This window comes from Miniopterus natalensis, chromosome 21 (genome assembly GCF_054644295.1).
Source record: "Miniopterus natalensis isolate mMinNat1 chromosome 21, mMinNat1.hap1, whole genome shotgun sequence".
In the NCBI taxonomy this organism is placed as follows: domain Eukaryota; kingdom Metazoa; phylum Chordata; class Mammalia; order Chiroptera; family Miniopteridae; genus Miniopterus; species Miniopterus natalensis.
This window is the reverse complement of record NC_142101.1, coordinates 13055485-13075271: the sequence shown is the minus strand read 5'-3', so window position 1 is coordinate 13075271 and position 19787 is coordinate 13055485. Positions and strand designations below refer to the sequence as shown.

At 46.9% G+C, this 19787-nt stretch overlaps 1 protein-coding gene across 1 annotated transcript in view; it reads left to right on the top strand.

Annotated features, from left to right (window-relative positions):
• DNAH14 (dynein axonemal heavy chain 14) overlaps positions 1-19787 on the top strand; it is a 92011-nt gene that overhangs the window by 45729 nt on the left and 26495 nt on the right. The window contains exons 38-53 of the mRNA XM_087829056.1: positions 302-360; positions 1205-1383; positions 2711-2839; positions 4041-4178; positions 4920-5087; positions 5864-6034; positions 10285-10482; positions 10831-10992; positions 11596-11787; positions 12932-13113; positions 14071-14179; positions 14695-14820; positions 15597-15691; positions 17481-17640; positions 18947-19078; positions 19358-19453. Of these exons, the coding sequence (XP_087685182.1) occupies positions 302-360; positions 1205-1383; positions 2711-2839; positions 4041-4178; positions 4920-5087; positions 5864-6034; positions 10285-10482; positions 10831-10992; positions 11596-11787; positions 12932-13113; positions 14071-14179; positions 14695-14820; positions 15597-15691; positions 17481-17640; positions 18947-19078; positions 19358-19453 (2296 nt within the window). The remainder of the gene's footprint in view (positions 1-301; positions 361-1204; positions 1384-2710; positions 2840-4040; positions 4179-4919; positions 5088-5863; positions 6035-10284; positions 10483-10830; positions 10993-11595; positions 11788-12931; positions 13114-14070; positions 14180-14694; positions 14821-15596; positions 15692-17480; positions 17641-18946; positions 19079-19357; positions 19454-19787) is intronic.

The window sequence follows — 19787 nt, the reverse complement described above, 5'->3', positions numbered from 1 at the left end:
GTTCCTGGCCTGCTTTCCGAAGGAAATACCCAGTAGCCTGGCACCCTAGGAACCTTCCCAGTTTGTTTTTTAGAGTAAGTCCGTGTTTCATTAACTTAGGGTGTCAGTTCTGATGGTGACACTAATCTGATCTGTAAAAGTGGGAAACAGGGAAAAGGCATTTGTTTCCTTGTAGGAGACAGAAGTCAGATCAACCACACGCTGGCTGATACTTTCGTTTTATTTTGTGCCTACAGCTGCCAAGGTAGATAAGCTAACTTTGAATCCTTAAACCGTTTTGTGTGTTTTTTTATTCCAATAGCCTGAGGCAGAACATCAGCCTCCTGCTTTCGGAAACTCATAAGGCAGCGGGGAGCCAAGGTGCGTAGTTACAGTCGCTTCGAAACCTTCCCCTCTCGGCGAGTCGCAGGCCGCCCTGTGCTCAGAAGCCTCAGCATGGGAAGCTCAGTTGACAGTTTCAGATAAAACGCCCTGGAAGCTACCAGGACCCTCCAGAACTGCCCTGTCCCCCTGCTCGGGAGCCGGCTGTTCTCGCGGGGGGCTGTCGTGTCTGAGCCCCACGGGGCTCTGGCAGCAGCAGCCGGGCCTCCCCTTGGATGCTTTCAGAAGCAGTGCGGCCTTTGGGAGCCACAAGGCCCTTCCGAAGAGGAGAAGGTGGGGTGGCCCGGGCACAGCTGTAAAGGGGGGGGAGCCTGCCTGCCACGGGTTCCGCCAGCAGAGGCTGTCGGTTTGGGGCCTTTTGCTACAGAACCACCCCAGTGGATGCTCCTCACTCAGAGATGTGCCCTGATTCCAGTGCCTTTGGGGGACACACACACCAGCTGCCTCCTTTGAGATCTTGCACGTGCAGTTTAATAATTATTAACAGCATATCGCGAAGCTAAATATTTCTAAAGCATTGAGAGTGATCTATGTCCGTTGTGCATCAGTGAAGGGAAGGTTCCCTGAGCTTCCACACTCTTGCTCTTGGCTGTGATTGCGGAGAGACACCCCGGTTCCCTCCTAAAAGTCAGGAGTATCTGGAAACATTTCCAAGTTGCCATTCCTCCCCTCACGGATTTGTCCTCGGAGTAGTTTCTTTACAACGACAAGAATATAGTAAAGTGAGGTGATTTTTATGTTTCCTAGCACGTGTCAGAGTAAAGCAGATGTGTGCTGGAAGTGCTCTAACCTTGTTTTTTTCTTCCCATCTTTGGCATCGCAGATAAGGTTACTAAGAAGCCAGAAAAAACTGATGTAAGTTCATTTAAAAAAGAGAGAAAAGAAGTTACCGTCTCTACGATAAATTTTGGCATCAAAATGACGGCTGCCAAAACCAAGGAGGTGATCCTGAAGTTAAGGAGAAGACTGAAGAACACGCTGGGAGCACCCGAAAGCAGCAGGGTAGGGCGCCCGGGCTCGCCCGCTAACCTGCTTGCGCCACCCGGGTCACCGTGACTTGTTTTAGTCAACACTAATAGACGGAAAACGGAATTGTGGCCTACACTCCTGTTACTATAAAACGCACTTTAAGTGGGAGTTTAGGTTTTCAGATCAATGTCATTCGTTTTCCCAACGTGATGAATTGCGGTGATTCGGGATGACTGAAGCCAGAGAAGCTCCTGGAATCTGAGTTAGACACGAGGAGACGAGTTTTGTTACTGTGCGTTTGACCACGTGCTCCTGTGGCCGTGGCCTGGGAGGGACAATTGCAGGTTACAGCCGGTGATTCCGGCTCAGCGCCAAGAAATAAGCCCCAGATCCAGGGATTTGCAGGCATCGTTAATAAGAAGCTCACGTGCAGTCCTTGGGGACATCTGAGTTTAACCCCTGTGGCTGTCAGTTTCAAAGCCTTTAAGGGTGTACTTCAGATTTCCTTGATTTTTAAATGAAGATCTGGATAAATTTGGTGGGTCTTTGCAAGTTGGGTATATTTTAGGGACTTTGGAAAGGACAGTAATGGCTCAGCCAAGTCACACACATGAAGACATGTAAGCAAAAGAAATTTGGTTCAAACCAGTGTGTCTATAAATCATCCGGCCTGTGGTCCAAAAGCGGGGGAAATGGAGTGTCTTACTAAAAAATGGTATTGACAGTTACAAATTAGGTAATCAGGTAATTAAAAACAAGTGGCTATTTGTAGTTTTTCAATTCCTACTTGTTTGACAAAAATAAATAATAACCTGAGGGGGCCAGTGTGCACCGAGCGCGCAGTCTGAAGGGTGTGATCAGTGCTCTTCGGTGCGTAGTATCTTCCAAGGCAGAAAGGCAGGCAGGTTTAAAGGTTGGAAATGTCTGGATTCTCTGCTGGTTGTTCCTGACGACAGCATCCGCAGCGGGATTGCAGAGTCCGGTTCCAGGGGACAGTTTATTCCTAAACCAGGCACCTCCCTGCCTAAAGCAGTGCGCCCAGCGCGTCAGTGTTGAACGGGGGACGGTCACGCCAGTTCCTCTGCAGTAGCCACCTCCGGTCACTTTATCCAGCATCAGAAACATTTCTATTGTCATCATGGGTCCATAGAGAATTGAGTCGAGTTTCTGCTGTTTCAAAAACTTACTGTTTTTCTAAAATCATATTAAAATAGAATTTGATCTGCTGCTTTTTAATAGAAAAAAAAGAGCATTACATATAATTTTGTTCTTATACCACGGCATAATTAATATCCCTAATTCATAGTTTAAAGACAGGCGATACTAATTAATACCTTTTAAACCCTCTGTCTTCCTGCAGATTGTCATGTTCATTGATGACCTGAATATGCCCGAAGCAGATATGTACGGAGCACAGCCACCCCTGGAACTAATCAGACAATTACTAGATTTGGGAGGAATTTATGATACTGAAAAAATTTCATGGAAGGTAAAGTTCATGTTTAATATTGTTACTTAGCAATAAATTAAATAATGGTAAACAATGTTGAGAAATTTAGAAAATCTAGTGAAATGGACATGTAGAGCAAAAAAAAAAAAATCAGCATGCCCATTACATCTTTGCAAGTTAGCACGTCAGCGGGTTCATAGAAATTCTACTTTGGGTAGGATTAAATCTTAGTAAAAACTGCAAGTATGTCCTATAGGTTTAGTTTCCGAATCAAACAGGGCTCACTACCGTTAAACACATTAATAGTTAATCAAATGTTTCAATATATCAGTAGCTAACGCATAGGAGAAAAGCGAATCCCCACATAAGTCTACTCTCAGCTTTATTTTTCAAGAACATAGATCAAGGATTTCCAGAAATACTGCAAAGTTTAAAAAAAATTCCCAGGGAGGAATTTCTGTGCAGTTATTTTTGTTACATTGAGCCAAGTCAGAATGACTTAAATTTTTTTTTTTTAAATAAATGCATTCTCTTCTTACTTGGCTCCCTCTCTGGAAACATAGCCCCGTGTTCCAGAGCTGACTTTATCACCTAAGCATCCTGGGCCTCGGTTCCTCACCTGTAAAGGTAGATGGTGGCATTGCAGAGTTGCCCACCTCAGGCGGGCCCAGGGCCCCGGGTGATGCCCACTGGCTGGTGAGTGGCGCCAGGCAGGCTTCTCACGATGCTTCTGTGGGCATGGGCATGGGCATGGGCAGGAACAAGGCTGCTGAAAGCACCCCACGGTGGGCAGACTGGATGATCGGGGTGATCCCACCCTGCTCCACAAGGCTGGGATGCTGCGGAGTGTAAACAGTCACGCATCTTCTCAGCCCAGGCCAATCCTGGCTCCTCTGGGGAACCCCCCCCCCGGGGTTTCTCACGCCATCAGAGCCCTCTCCGCTGGCCTCAGCGACAGGTTGCTGCTTTTCCAACAACTGCTTTTTTTAAAAAAAAAAATAGGCTGCTTCTTGATGACATGCAGGAAGCTTCCTAGAAGCAGCATGTCTTGGAATGACATCCTGGGATGGGTGACTTCCGAGAAGGTGGGTTTCTGTGACCACCATAATTTTTGTCTTGCTGAATATGGTCATCTTAATCTTAAACAATTTTCAATCTTTGGTCCATTCGGGGGAAATGGGAACACGCTTCGCTTTCTACAGATGCCTTGAGCTGCCCTCCCCGTTCACGCTCTCCACAGAATATTCAAGATCTCTCTCTCGTGGCAGCTTGTGTTCCTTCCATCGGGAGGAGGGATATTAGCCCGCGGCTCCTGAAGCATTTTTCCATCCTGGTCCTGCCTCACCCTCCACAGGTTGCCCTGCGTACTATTTTCCAGGTAACGCATCTAACTCATGTTCTGCTGGGGGGAAAAAAATAAAAGGAAATTCCACGCTATAAGGAAAATGGGAGAACTTCAGGTCACTTCTATTGAACAGAAATTCTCTGAAGGGCATGAGTTTTAGCTGTCCCTGTATATTTTTCTGGCCTGCTATTATAATTTGCCTCTAAATAGCAAAAACATAACAGTGTGTGTGTGTGTGTGTAAGAAACACCTTGGTGCACGTTTAATGAATGTTTCAAATGTAGATTCCAAGACTCGATGCTCAGAAATCCTGCCTCGGCAGCCGCCTTCACAAGCACACCCCATCCTGGCGCCTGATGATTTCTTTTTTTTTTTCGTTTTCCTAGAGGATAAAACGTAATGAGAGAAAAAACTCGGCAATACCTTATTGGGAAAATGGCTTAAGGTGAAACCTAGTTTGATTAGATAAATAATTCTTCCAACCTAATTACTTGCTTTTCTTCTTTCTTAACGTAAAACTTGAAGATTTAATTCTTAAAACCCATTTTTCGAAAAGCACTTGGTAGTATATATCTTTATTGATTTCAGAGAGAGGAAAGGAGAGGGGGAGAGAGAGACAGAAACATCAATGATGAGTCATTGATCGAGCCCGCAGCCCGGGCCTGTGCCCCGACCGGGGATCGAACCCCGAGCGCCTGGCTCCCAGGCCGACGCTCACCCGCTGAGCCCCGCCCGGCCGGGCGGCAACTGGACTCTTTCCATCTCTCTTCGAAGGTGCATCTGGGCATGTATTTCTCCATCCAGAACTTCACCGATGAAGTTCAGAAAAGCAAGGACCAACTGATATCCTGCTGCCTGGCTGTGTACCACCAAGTGTGCCAGGCCATGCGGCCCACGCCGGCCAAGTGCCATTACCTGTTCAATCTTCGGGACATGTTCAAGGTTTGTTTCGAGAGCCGTTCTCTGGCTGGCTTTCACTGTTCACGTTGGGCAAGTGTAATTTCACTGAATTGACGCACACTCTCCGCCCCCCCTCTCTTTTGCCACTTTTCTTACCCATACATACTGTCAGTATTTAATTATTAAAAGGGGCAAAAAGGGAAATTCAGATTGATTAGCTTTGCCATTCATTAGCAGCTTACGCCATGAGCCTGTTAAGAAGACTCACTACAATAATTCCATGCGGAGAATCCACTGATAAGACCGAGCAGGGAAGGAAGCGACAGGGTTTACAATGCGGAGTTTCTGAGATGATTGCGGCCCTTGGAAAACAGAAGCCTGCGTGCGGTTCCTAAACAGGCCTGAAGCCTGACAAGTCTGCTTTCAGTGAACCAGGGGCTGTTGCCAAAAGGGCTGATTTACCCGTCGGCTTTGATCAGAGCGTCATTTTCAGAATTAAAATGTTAAGGAAAAACAATTTTCGAATTTGATCTGTCTCTCCTGGCTGTGGGACTTTAGCCCCAAATAGCACATAGAGCATTTGAAGTGGGTTAGAAGGGTTTGTTTTGATTTGTGTGGTTTTTTTCCATCCAAATTAAGAGTCTTAGACCTTGCCCAACTCATCAAAAAATCCAGATTATAAATGGTAGAAATGACAGTCCTTACCCTGGATAACTGCTTCTGTTTGTATAGAAACATGGACCTGCAAAAACTGAGCCTTGACTCACTGATCCTTCCAACTAATGTCTTTAAAAATGTTATTTTTAAATCCCCGGTAGCTCCTGCTGGGGCTGATGCAAGCCGACAAGGCCGTGATTAACTCCAAAGAGATGGTCGCTCTGTTCTTCGTTCACGAAGCCACCCGGGTGTTTCACGATCGCCTGATTGAACATTCCGAGAAAAGTCAGTTCTATCGGTTTCTTTCAAAGGAACTCGAGAATTATTTTCAGGTAAACTTATATTTTCCGCCTTATTTTAAGTGGTGTTTGGGGCAAAAGTGGTTCGGTAAAGTACGCAGGCATCAATGTACTATAGTATGGAAGTACCGTAACATTAATGAGAGAAGTGTTGCTCTGCTTTTCACTTGAAAATTCAAAGTATAGATGTGATGTGATGGAAATGATAAGGTCTTGATGCCTCTGCTCACTCGTGTGGCCTCTTTGGAACCTCAGAACTGCTCGCTTTTCTCAGGACGAGCCGAAGTGTTCACTCTCTTGGTATGTCAGCCAGATCCCCGGCCTCTCCAGCCCTTTGAACCTCAGTTCCCACGGAGCCTCTTCCGTCCAGGTCACAACAGAAAGCGTTTCAGTAAATGATTCACACGGAAAAGAGCTGTCATTATTTTTTTTGGTAACTATTTCCTTTGCTGTGCAGAAGCTTTTTAGTCTGATGGGGTCCCATTTGTTTATTTCTGCTTTCGTTTCCCTTGCTCAAGGGGACATATCCAAAAAGGTGTTACTCAGGCTGATTTCAGATGCTTTACTTCCGATGTTTTCTTCTAGGAGGTTTATGGTTCCAGCCTTACAGTTAAGTCTTTAACCCGTTTTGAGTTTGTCTTGTACGTGGCGTAAGAGAGTAATTGAAATAACAAAGAGACTGCTGACTCCAGTGTATATTTTTACCTCCTTTGTCATAGATTAGTTGACCCTGTAAGTGAGGGTTTATTTCTGGACTCTCTGTTCTGTTCCGTTGGTCTGTGCGTCTGTTTTCGTGCTAGTCCCAGGCTGTTTTGATGACTGTAGCTCTGTAGTATAGTTGGAGATCAGGGTACGTGAGCCGTGTAGGAAACCGTCAACAAAATAAAAAGGCAACCTACTGAATCAGAGAATATATTTTCAAATGATGTATCTGATAAGGGGTGATATCTAAATATGTAAGAAACTCATACAACTCAGTAACGAAAAAATTAACAATCTGGTCAAAAAGGTGGGCAGGGACACGAGAAGACACTTCTCCAAAGAGGACATACAGATGGCAGCAGACATACGAGAAGATGCTCGACCTCACTAATCATCAGGGAAATTCAAATCAAAACCACAAAGGGCTCCCACCTCACGCCTGTCAGGACGACTGTTATCAAAAAGTCAACAAACGAGGTGCTGGCGAGGACGTGGAGAACAGGGGACCCTTGTGCAAACTGGCGCAGCTCCTGTGGAAAGCGGTATTCCTCAAAAACTCAAATAGATAAACCATACGGCCCAGCAATTCCGCTTCTGGGTATTTAGCCAAAAACAATGAAAACACTAATTTGAAAAGATACAGGCACCCCTGCGTCTACCGCAGCATTATTTACAGATCTGGAAGCAACCTGGGTGCCCGGTGGGTGAAGAAGGCGCGGCGCACATGCAGTGGGACATTACGCAGCAAGGCAAAGGGACGGGGCTGTGCCACTTGTGACAACAGGAGCGTATCCAGAGGGTGTTACGCTAAGCGAAGGAAGTGAGGCGGAGAAAGACAGATGCCATATGGTTTCACTTCTATGTGGAATCTAAAAAAAAAACAAAACCCCAAAACAGACTCATAGAAACAGACCAAAGGGCTGGTCACCAGAAGGGTTGCTCGTTCCACCCCACGACACGGGGCGGGGGGGAAGGGGGAGGGATTTAAACGTACAGATGGGTAGTCACAGAATCGCCTTGGGGACGTGAAGTACGGCGTAGGAAATAACAGCCAATAACACTGCAGTGACTATGTAGTGTCAGGTGGGTACTAGGTTTATCGGGTGATCACTTCATAAGTTACATAAACCAGTAATCTTGGGGTCATACACCGGAAACTAATATAATACAATGTTATAAGGCAGTACATCAACTGTCATTAAAAAATAAAAATAAAGAAAAATCTCAAAATATATATATAAAGGTAGCAACTGTAGGACTGTGGTAAGAATGAATGACACTAATTTGTGTCAAGTGCTTAGAACAGTTTCTGACATACAGTAAGCGCTCAATGCGTGCAAGCTGTTGCAGTAACAGAAAGAACCAAGCCTTGTCTCTGCATTTCAGATATTGGCGGGCAGTTTGGCGGAAAGAGCCTGAGCTCTAGAAAATATTATCCTGAGGAGCCCCCAGGTTTCACCGCCAAAATGGGCCCATGGTGCAAAGCAGGCTCGGCAGCCCTGAGGCCTAGGCCTGCTGAGCCAGAGCCTGTGTGATGCAGACGTAGCGCGTTAATGTTGATGCGTAGGACTGACTAGCGGCAGATACTATTAAATTATCATCTTACAATAGATTCAGTGGGCCAAAGAATCCCTGATGAGCGACTCGACTGTATTTGTGGATTTCCTGGATATCAACAAATCTCACAGAAGAAAGATCTACCAGAACACCAGTGATTATGACAAGCTCGCCGAGGTACTCAGTGAATTCCAGATGAAGGTGAGTTTGTCGTCTTTGGGGGTAAAAACATATAAAATATTAGAAGTACTATATATGTATATATGTTCATATATGCGTGCGCACACATATATAAAATCAAACATCTTGAAGGTGTGTGTCTGGGTGTGTGTAAGAGATTTCAGGGGAAAGGTGGGCCCTCATTCTAAAGCAGACTATTAGAAATGCAGTTTTATATTGTCTCATCTTTGTCTCATTTAATATAAGGGTAAAATTTTAAATACAAGATGCACAGCTGGGGCGTAGGGGGTTGGACAGTTAGAGGCAGTGAATTAAGAAATGCGAGGGAGGGTGTGGCCCCAGGTCCCGAGTGGCAGCAGGGAGCAGCAGGCATGGGCATGCCCGTGTCGTGGGCAGAGATGTGAGGGAGCAGACACACCAGCGAAATCCCAGACGCCTCGAACCCGTGTCCTGAGACTCTTCCTCCCGCCACCCTTCTCACCCCAGGACACAGTGGCAGGAAAGCAGCCGGGCACCGCTCTCCCTACTCCCTTCCCTCGGGCCTGCGGCCGCCCCCCACCAAATCTTGGTCACCGGACTGGGCATCGGGACAGTCCCCACTGTGCAAACTTATTTCCCATAAGCGGAAGCCAGCTCCCTGGGCCTAGATGACCGGAGCAGTCGTTTCCATTTCTGGACCCTCATACGTAAAACCGTAAGGAACGTTTTTCTGTGCCTGCGCTCAGTGTACTTTCCCGTTTCCTTGGCCAGATTTCCCATTCCATGGTGTTCTTCAAGGAGGCCATAGAGCACATCTCGAGAGCCGCCCGGGTCCTCCGGCAGCCAGGGAGTCACATGTTACTGGTAAGAACTGTTAAATTTTTCAAATGGTTTTAAGTTGGCAAAATAAAACTTAAGGAAATCGAACAAATCTGCTTTGCTTACAGAAGTTTTACTTACCCAGACTTTGCATCTTTGAAAAGTTCAAGTCATCGAGTCATAGGACAAGACCCTTGTCCTCTCGAGAGTCTGCCTAAGAAATTTATCAGCACCTAAAAATGCCACTTGTTTTTAGAAAGTATTTGGTATGAATCGAAGAGATGGACCTGGCACCACCTCTAGCATGACCTCAGCATCAATATACTATCTGTGCGGTGGATTTCACTTCTGAACAGCACATGTACTTGAATATCGATTTAGAAACATGAGTCTTTGCACAGAGTTTCAGTTTCCATGAAAACAAGTGGGAGTTAAATTCTTGGAAAATCCCCAAATACTTCAGCTAGAGAAAAGCTTCCAGAAGGCTAAATAAAAATCCAACCTATTCAGCCAATTATGCGAATCACCTAATTTATGACTATTTATTTGTTATTATTTATGTCGGTTTTTAATTTATTTTATACTTAAAACTATTCAGTTATTTAATTCACACACCATTTTTTCCAAAAAGGACTTTTTTTCTGGCCCTTAGAAAAACTAGAGCTTTATTTAAAAAATCTTTTGTTTAAACAGACATGTACAAGACTAATGAAAAGGAATTAAAAGTTGGAAAATAGAATTAAGGCCAAAATGCAGAAGCAGATCTTCCCACCGTCAAAACTATTCCTTTACCAGCCTTTCCCATCCCGTAAGCGGCACCCCCATATAGTTACTGCTCCAGCCAAAAACCTGGGGACCCCTCATTCTTGACACCTTGCACTGCCCACCTTCCGCCTGTCAGTGATCTATCTCCCAAAAAAGTTACAGAAACCGTCTGAGGTGCTTTTACTGTCTAAATTTCCGGCACACCTAGACAGAGAACTATACCGTGCAAGATTCCCAGGGCGCACACAGGAATCACATGTCGGATTTTTCTCCTTCCAAAGATTGGAATCGACGGGTGCGGAAAGGAAACCTGCGCGACCATGGCCTGTTACCTGACGGACTACAAGGTGTACCAGATGCCCGTGTCTCACAACTACGCCTACATGGAGTTCAAAGAAGACTTTAAAAAGGTCTTTATTCAGACAGGGCTGGAAGGGAACCCCACTGCTTTGATCATGGCTAATCTTAACCTGGACCAGGTGAGTGCCTGTTGTCTTTATGATTTGCGAAAGTCTGATATCGAAGCAGTGCCCCATTTAAGATTGGAAAAGAAGATATTTATCCACAGTCCTGTTAACCTGCCATATCCACTCTCGTCATTCCTCTCTGTTCTTACCCAGTTGTAGCCCGTAGAATTGATATGTTTGTAATCCTGTTAGACTCAGGAAAAAAAATATTTTTTGGTGGGTAATAAAGAGAAATCTAGTCTTCATGATGTTGTTGTTTTAATTAGCCTCAGTTCTCCGTAAGCACTGCTGCGTGGTGTGTTTAGAGTGGAATTCGTGAATAATTTACTCACTTATGATTAAGTGTCCGTTTCCCCTCAGGAGGCGTTTTTGGAAGACTTGAACAGCATTCTCAACTTGGGGAAAGTGCCTGACATATTTGAAAAGGAGGAGCTGGACTCTCTCGCACTCAAGATTAGATCTCTCCCTGAGCAGAGCTGTTATTTTGATAACAGGCAAACTGTGCTTTCATTCTTCCAGAAGGTACTTTTTTTGTGAATTGGCTTCATCGATCGTCATGTTAGGTTGAAAGTAGAGTACGTTTAAACCCTGCACGTGAATTTCAAGTTGGGTAATTTCTTTAGTTCTTTAAATGAGTTTTCTAAGCTAAAATAATGACTGCCATCCCCCCCCACCCACCACTCTTAGGCGGGCCAAAGATGAGCAAAGGCCTGGGCTGTTTCTCACTCTGGGTCTCTGTGGGCCTTCGATGCTCACCACCCCAGAGGAAAGAGCTCAGTAGTCGGACCCGTCACCATCTCATGCAGGTCCCCTACTGAGTTCACAGAGCTCCAGCACCAGGCCTAAGAGTTGGTTCACATAGGGATGTTCTGGGGTCCAGCATCCCCCCCCCCCACATAGTCCATGCCAGAGCCTGAGAGCCCGGCTGCTCTCAGAAGGGCCCTGTGGGAACCGCCCCCCCCTTGGAAGGGCTCTGGCTCCGCAGGCGCTCAAGGCACATGGATCGGGCTCCGGTCTACTGGTGAAGGAAAGGATTGAAACAAGAATTAAATGGAATTTTCAACATAGCACATGGTTCAGAGCAGTGGGTTACCTTTAACAACTCATATCTCCATTCTGTTTCAGAGAATATATAAAAACCTGCGTATCTTTATGATTGTGAGCCCCACGGGCCCCAGCTTCCGCCAGAACTGCCGGCTGTACGCGTCCATGATCAGCGCCTGCACCATCGACTGGTACGAGAAGTGGCCAGAGGAGGCCCTCCTCATTGTAGCCAACTCTTTCCTAAGGGAGAAGGTGGATCTGGAGAACAGAGAGGTAAGTGTCACTTCTCGGAAAAAAAGCTAATACAAGGGAAGGTTCCCGTTTGTTAACAGACCCTGGCAGTATCTGAATAGCAGGATCCGTAGGCGGACAAAAATAGGCAGATCTCAGCAAAGCTGTAAAAGAAGTCAAGTGTTTGTCTTGACTCTTGACCGGTTTCCCGTCTCTTTGGCCCCCTAATTCACCGAATCTCAAAAACGCCCAGGCGCCCCACTGCCTGGGGCCCCGTCACTCGTCGGCCCCCCCGGCGGGCAGCAGATTTTCATAAAAGAAGAGCCTTCACTTTGCATTTTGCGGCCCAGAGCCTGTGGTAGGGGAGCTGCGGCCTCTGTGTGTTCCTACTAACCTTCCCTGGCTTGGCTGCAGCCCCAAAACTGCAGGACGTGAAAGCGCGAGCCACGCACACAGAATCAGCTGAGTTATGAGCCGCAAGTCAGCTGGAATCTCTCCTAGAGGGGTCAGCCCACTGAGGATCCCCGGGGGCCCTGACAGAAGGCGCTGTGAAGGCGTCGGGGCCTGAAACTCAGGGCGGGACCCAGAACCCTGACCCGTCCAAACGTTCAAGGACAACAAAGGCCAAAAGGGGGGGGAGGAGCCGGGAAGAAAACGCAGCTGCCTGGTGGCCTGGACATGGGTAGTTAAGACTAGGTTATGTCTAAGTCACAATTCTCTCCAAAGCAAGCAAAGGGGACTCTCTCTCTAGTCTCGTTTGGCTCACTCGTATATCCTTTGAGCCCTCACATTTTTTGCAGCTTTATTTTACTCAACAAAACTGAATATCCTGCTATCAATAACCTACTTTAAGGAAGAAAGATGAGAGATAGAGAAAGCACCAGAAACATGGGCCGTTGGCAGTGGTTCCCTCAGTCCTTGGGTGGCCATGGCAGAACGGGGTCAGCCTAGTAGGAGGAGCCGGGCGTGTCGTCAATCGTTCGCCATATCGTTGCCTCTTCCCACCCTAACACCATCCCGACTTTAAAAACTCATGTATTCCTGCCCCATTCATCCAGGGCCCTTTTCTACAGCCCCACATCTCAAAAATGATAAACCATCTCAAGTTATTCGCAGTGTTTAGTTCTCTCTTTTTGAATGTGTATTTAGATGGCTTTCTCTTAACTCTTTAAAAACCATTTTTCAGAACTTAAAAGAAAAACTCGCCCCAACATGTGTCCAAATCCACAAAACTATAGACGACTTGAACACAAAATACTTCCATAAAACTAGAAGGCATTATTACGTTACTCCCAGGAGCTACTTGCGATTCATGGATACGTTCGCACACATTTTGAGGTCACGGGAGAAAGAAATGCAAACGAAGAGGTAAGACTTGAAGACCAAATCAGAATACATATTTATTTTTATATTTATACTTCTGTCTATATATTTTTTTTTACATCGGTGCTTTTATTTGTGAAAACAAACACAACATAGCGAGACCCAATCTGTCGTGATCACATTACCCTTTTTCCAGCGTTCCCCATGCCTCACCCAGGAGACCCTGGGTGGCCCAGTAGTGTCTCCCTTATATACTTTGCACTACATCCTAGAACATCTCCCGCGCCCTGATGTGCAGGTCATACCAGGACCACCTTAAAAGTCGTCACTGGATACGCGGGGTCACCGTCATCAATGTCCTCAGCTGCCTGTATCTATCAAGCGTGGCGAGGTGGGAACGGAAGCTCGGGCCCAGGAGCTCTTCACCGAGCCCCGATCCCGAAGGTTTTCTCCTATGTTTTCTTCTACAAGCATTATAGTTTTATCTTTCACATTTTGAGATCGTTTGTGTATAAGGCGTGAGGTTTAGCTCAGGGTTCGTATTTTTGAAACAACTTTTCTTCCTCTATTGCTTTTGCATCTTACTCAAAAATCAATTGACAGCATGTAGGGGGCTTTCTTTCTGGGTTTTGTTTCCAGTTCCACCGGTCCGCCTGTCTGTCCCTCTGCCAGGACCACACAATCGTGATCACTGTCCCTTTGTAATCAGCCTTGCAGCCAGATAGCGGTTGCACCCGCCTTATTCCTCTTTTTCAAAATTAATTTTACTGTCCCAGCTCATTTCCCCTTTCCATATAAATTTTAGAATAAGCTCGACTGTATCTACCAAAAAAAAAAAAAAAAATCTGAGTGCAATTTTGACAGGAATTGCATTAAACCTATGTATCCGTTTGGGAAGAATTGACATCTTGACCATGCTGCCTTCCGATCACGATCACAGTGTATCTTGCTCTGTTACTGTTTTGCCGCCTACCACGCCTCTTAATACTGTGTTCCCTGCAGGAACCGTTTCCACATGGGCCTGTCCAAGATCCTGGAGGCAACCGCTCTGGTTACCGATATGCAGGAGGAGCTCTTGATTGTCAGTCCTCAGATAGAGCAAAAAACAAAGGTATATTTCGTTTGAAATCTCTTTTTAAAGGTTTTTATAGTTTAACATAGAACAGTGTTGGAAAGCAAAGGCTCTGGCCCTTGACAAGTGTGGGTTACGGCTCTCGCTTTGTTACCAGGCCGCCGTGTGATCTCTCTCCGTCTCAGGTTCCTTATCTGTAAAATGAGGAAAACATTAACATCACTGTATTTCGATACTAAAAATGTGATGATCGGTGTGTAACTAATGGCCAGACCTCACATAGAAAAATCCCATAGTTACCAGTCAAATCCACCTGAAATGTTCCGTGGTCACTCACCAGTTGCCAGGTATTTTCTGGAAGGAATCACTTACCACTGCTCTTCACGCGTGCTGTAGGACGTATTTATTGTAGCCATCCTTGTTAGTCTGCTGGATAAATGTATCCCAAGCTGATTTTGATCAATTTTATAATAACGAAATGAGCTACTTGAACTCTTTTAAAAAAAGATGTAGCCCTTAAAACTCACACTAAGGAGAATTATTCGGTTCCTTAGGAAAAAGAGACCTTAATGGAAAAACTGCAGAAAGATTCACAAGTAGTCGAGAAAGTGCAGAAGCTTGTTAAACAGGACGAAGAAATCATGGCAGAAGAAGTGCGAATTGTGGAAGAATACGCTCAGGTAAAATGAAAACATAATCAATAGGAGTCACCGAGAGAGCTGCAGAATTAGCCCCTAGTCCCCGCATTTAGAAGGTCAGGCTGGCTGCTCTTAAATACACAGGCGCCCACGCCGGGTACCTTTGGCATTTATCCCAGCAAATATTTATGGAGCACCTACTATGCGCATGACACTATAAATGAGAATAGGAGTGAAAATCGCAGGGTCCCTGTCCCTGCGGAGCCTGTAATCCTAGGAAGAGACGGACCAGAAACCCATCAGAGCCGCATCAGAAATTCACGTGGCCTCCAGGGGAGCACCTGCTGGATGCGAAGCGGCTCCAGGGCCTGGGTTTGGTTTGGGTGTCATTTCAATCTTGACTGAGTAGGTCTCTCTTTTTAAACTGCCCAGTTCCACGGAGCCCCTTCCGAGGCGTTGGAAGGGGCTGTGCGCGCGGGGGGCTCTGAAGCTCCAGCTTCACTTGCTTTTATAATAATTCCACCTTTAAATGAGCAGCTCTTCAAAAGGACATTGTTAACCCCACACTGGGCCGAGCAGAGGGCAGGAACCACTCCGCGATTTTGCTTCTCACCGATACCTTCTCAGTGGGGACCGACCACAGTTCGCACTATAACACACGTTATAAACATGCGTGTACACGCCTAAGTCATGCGGGTGCATAAGCTCTGGGCATTATAAAAATGTCAGCTCCCGTTTTCCAAGTTCAAAATGTAGAAATTTTAAATACGCAGCCATGTGCATTCATACGTATTTGGGGGTTTCTAACTTTATCGCAGACAACCGCCAATGAACTGAAAAGTGTCCTGCCTGCTTTGGAGAAGGCCATCGTGGCTCTGAATGCCCTGGATAAAGGCGATATCTCTGAGTTAAGGTGAGTACTTTGCCTGTTTCTTTTGAGTTGGAAAAGCTCCGAATAAAGTACACATACATGGCAAAAGTAACTGTCATTTTAACGCAGCTTGGGTTCTTTAAGCTTTATATGATGTGTGATATATGCTGAGTCTAATCATTGTTACGATACCATCAAGCGTAAGGCACATTACGCTACCAGGGAAACTGTAGGATGTGCCCTTGGTTATAAACCGAATCACAGTCTCAGATGTGAAAATACGCGTCTTAGAATTGATAAAATACTGCATTGCCCCGCCTAGAAAGAAAAGCCCCGGCGATTATAGAAACGCCTGGCCTGCGGTTCCAAAGCTAAGAGCCCGCGGATCCGCAGGGCGCAGCGACCCACGGCCGATGCTGCGCTGCTGGTCGTTGCCGCCAGGCGGCGCTGTGGGAAGCACTTCCCGGGTGCTCTTTCCCGAACCCGAGCTTCCCCGTGTGGGAAAAGCCTCAAAAGAGAAACTCCTAAGAAAACACGAGGAGAAAGGAGATGCTTTAAGGTGCAGAGCTCTGAACCTTATGGTTCGCCTTCGGATCTTTGGGAGAGATGATTTTTAACTCGAGCTCTGCAGCTCAAGCAGCGGGCACTTGCCCACCAGATCTTGGTAAGTTTTGAGTTTTCCATTATTTAGAGAAAGTAGTATTTCGATTAGAGGTGCAGAAATAGAAGCAACTCTGTGATATTTATAACACACTATGGATAAGGGCAGAATGTGGCAAAAGGGTGTTTTTTGTAAGCAGAGTATTTTTACGGGGGGAGCAGAGCATATCCCAGTGATGAGGCCACTCCGCCCAACGCTGAAAAACAAAGGCCCAGAGAGAGACAAGGGGAAGGGAGCGCGTCCTCGACGTGGCTTCCCTTTCTTACCTCGTTCACAGGCTTTCACTCGTGTGCGCGATTTCACTCATTCAGCAAACGTCCTGCGTGCCCCGGGCCCTGTCCCGGGTGCTGAGGTCACAGCTCTCAGCAGAGGCAGGGACCTGAGTGCAGCCTGGACTTAAGCTAGGAAGGGACCTCGAGGGCAGAGTACTCCAAGCAGGAGGAGTGGAAGGACAGGCGTCTTCGGGCAGCAACGTGCAGGTGGGGTTCAGGAGCTGCCAAAGACCAGGATGGGCTGGCGCTCAGTGAGCGAGGGGGCTGCCAAGAGATGACGTCAGAGAAGTAGCAGGGCCCAGCCCTGCCCACCAGTAGCCCGCTCTGATCCTCACCCTTCCAGAAGTCGTCCTCTCTTGCCTTTTCTTCGGCAGATCAGCCAAGAGGACACCAGCTCAGGTTCCCTTTGGCCTGACTTCTGAGGGGCGGTGCGTGGTGCTGGCCTTGAGCACATGGGTCTGGTCCCAAGCCCCCTGGGCTGGAATCCCCGGGATTCCACTGCCGCTTTCTAGCTGTGTAACCTCCCTGTGCCTCACCTTCCCTTTTATGCAACGGGGCTGATCACAGAGGTTAAGAGGATTGGGTGAGTTCCAACACGTAAAATACTTCGAGTAGCATCTGACGCAGGGCAAGCGCTCAACCCAAGTCACTTTTAGAAGTTTATTCTCCATCAAGCAGCCCTTTCCCAGTCCTAGTGCCACGGGCGCTAAGGAGACCAGCCCGGCGCTCGAATCCTTTGCGTACGGCTTGTTTTTAAAGATGCCCAAGTAATGAAAAAGGCTTGGCGAACCGTTCCCCTTACCAAGATCCCTGCTAAAGACCAGCGCGTGTGCGGCCCGGGCCGTGTGCGGGGGGCCCGCCTCCCGCCGCGCCGCTGACCGGCCTCTGCCTCCCGCAGGGTGTACACGCGGCCTCCCTTCCTCGTGCTCACCGTCATGAACGCCGTGTGCATCCTGCTGCAGAAGAAGCCGAACTGGGCCACGGCCAAGCTGCTGCTCTCGGAGACCGGGTTCCTGAAAAAGCTGGTGAACCTCGACAAGGACAGGATACCCGAGAAGGTAAGGAGTGGATCGCGAACCTGTGCGCGATTGGCACGTTCGTACTTGTACCCCAAAAGTCCAGTGGAAGTGTTAAAATTAGAACCGGGAGGCGACGGAGGGATGCAAGCTGCACCTCTGAAAATGGTCGGCTTTCTGGGGGTGGCAAGGAAAAGCGATGTCGCCCAAACCAGAAAATGCCGTGTCTCAGAATCTGAGTAATGGGAACAGAAGTGGCCGGTAGTGGGGGGAGTCTTTCTGGAGATTGAACCACATTGAAAGTGCAACGAGTGGACAGATGCTTCTGAGATTTTTTTTTTTTTTTGAGATGTAATTGACATATAACGTTATATTAAAGTGTGCAATATGATGATTGGTAGTCTGTACGTATTGCAGGATGATTGCCATAGTGAGTCACCACGTGGTAGTTGTTTTTTCCTGGGGATGATAATTTTTCAGATCTGCTCCCGTAACAGCTTGCACACACACAGCGCGGTGTGCACTGCGTCCCCAGGACATGCCTGGGGTGCGGGCTCCTCGATCCCGAGCAGGGGGCGTGCGGGAGGCCGCCGATCCAGGACTCCCATCATTGACGTTTCTCTCTCCCTCCCCCTCCCCCTCCCCCTCTCTAAAATCAATAAAGATATAAAAAAATCACTCAGCTAAATGGTTCTGTCCTTTTAGGCAACAGAGAAAATGCCTGGTTGGAAAGGAAGGGAGAAGAGATCTGAGAAAGAAACCTGATTATGGCTCCCAGAAGTAGATGAGAAATCGTACATATCTGCCTCTAAACGAGGCTGTACCCATTAGATGAAGTAGCTCTGTAGGCCTGTGACACAGCTAAGCGAGAGGGTGTCCTGAGAGTCCCAGTGTGCCCAGGCCACACCTCCACCGCTGACCAGCTGGACCTCTGAACAGGGACTGTGCCCTGCCGATCCCCCTCCTGGGGGGCAGAAGGCGGGGTACGGTGTTCCCAGCCCCCTCACACCTGGGGTGCACGCCAGGGAGACTCCACACCTCCACGTACACCAAATTTTGCAAAGCTGGTTTTATTTTCATTTTAAAATGGAGTTCCTTTTAAAAAAAAAAAACCTATAGCAAAGCTACCGTCACAACAGCAGCAGTAGCAAGGTGTTTATAATAGAGGCTTTTCCCCTCTTAAAAGAATTATCGGTGCTGGGGCCAGTTTGTACTCAGGCGTGCGTTTTTCTTCTACCGTTCAGTGGCTGGGTGTTTCTTACATGAAATAAAAAAGCACTCTCGTACAGATTGGGGAAAACTTCAGGTCAGTCATATTTCTTTCTCACGTCCACTGTGCTCTCTCTAGGTTTTTGTGAAGCTGAAAAAATTTTTAATCTTACACGATTTCAACCCAAAAAAGATTGCCCTGGTGTCGGCCGCCTGTTGCTCTATGTGCGAGTGGATCATAGCTTTGAGTAACTACAATGAAGTGCAGAAGGTAACGCCTTTGGCAACACCCAGGTGAACTTCCCTGGAAAGAACACCTAGTGAAAACCACTGGGATCAAGCGCCTGCTACCTCGCAGACATCAACACTCCCGTCCAACCCTTTCATTTATGCTGCTGTTGGATTTGTTTGCTTTAATAAGTTTCGCCATTTTAAACTCCTTTTCTATTTCTGTAGTACAAATAATTCCAGAAAAGTTCTAATTCCAGCTCATTTGGAAAAGTGAACTGGACTCTCTTTAACGCCCGACGGTTGTGACGTTCCTTTCCAGCTGGTGGGCCCTAAGCAAATCCAAGTAGCTGAAGCGCAAAACGTCCTAAAAATCGCAAGGCAGCGGTTGGCTGAAAAACAGAGGGGTTTACAGCTGGTAAGAAAATTTTTTTTTTTTTACTCGTTAAACCGTCAACACATTTATGAACTAGACAGAAACATCAGGAAAAAGTCGGGGGCTCAGGAGAGTGTATCGGTTTAAGATAAAATGGAGATAATGATGGAGGTGGTGAGAGATTAGTTACGACTAAGTAAATAATACAAATGCGAAGGCCTGAGGACCTGCCGCAGCTTAAAACACTCCGTAATGTTCGTTACTGTTGTGTCAATAACATGTGACTATCGCATTTTACCAGATTTCCCCCAGGAGGTATTTATGACTTCGGTCTACCAAAGATTTACTCTCAGTATCAACCTGCGTTCTTTAAAAA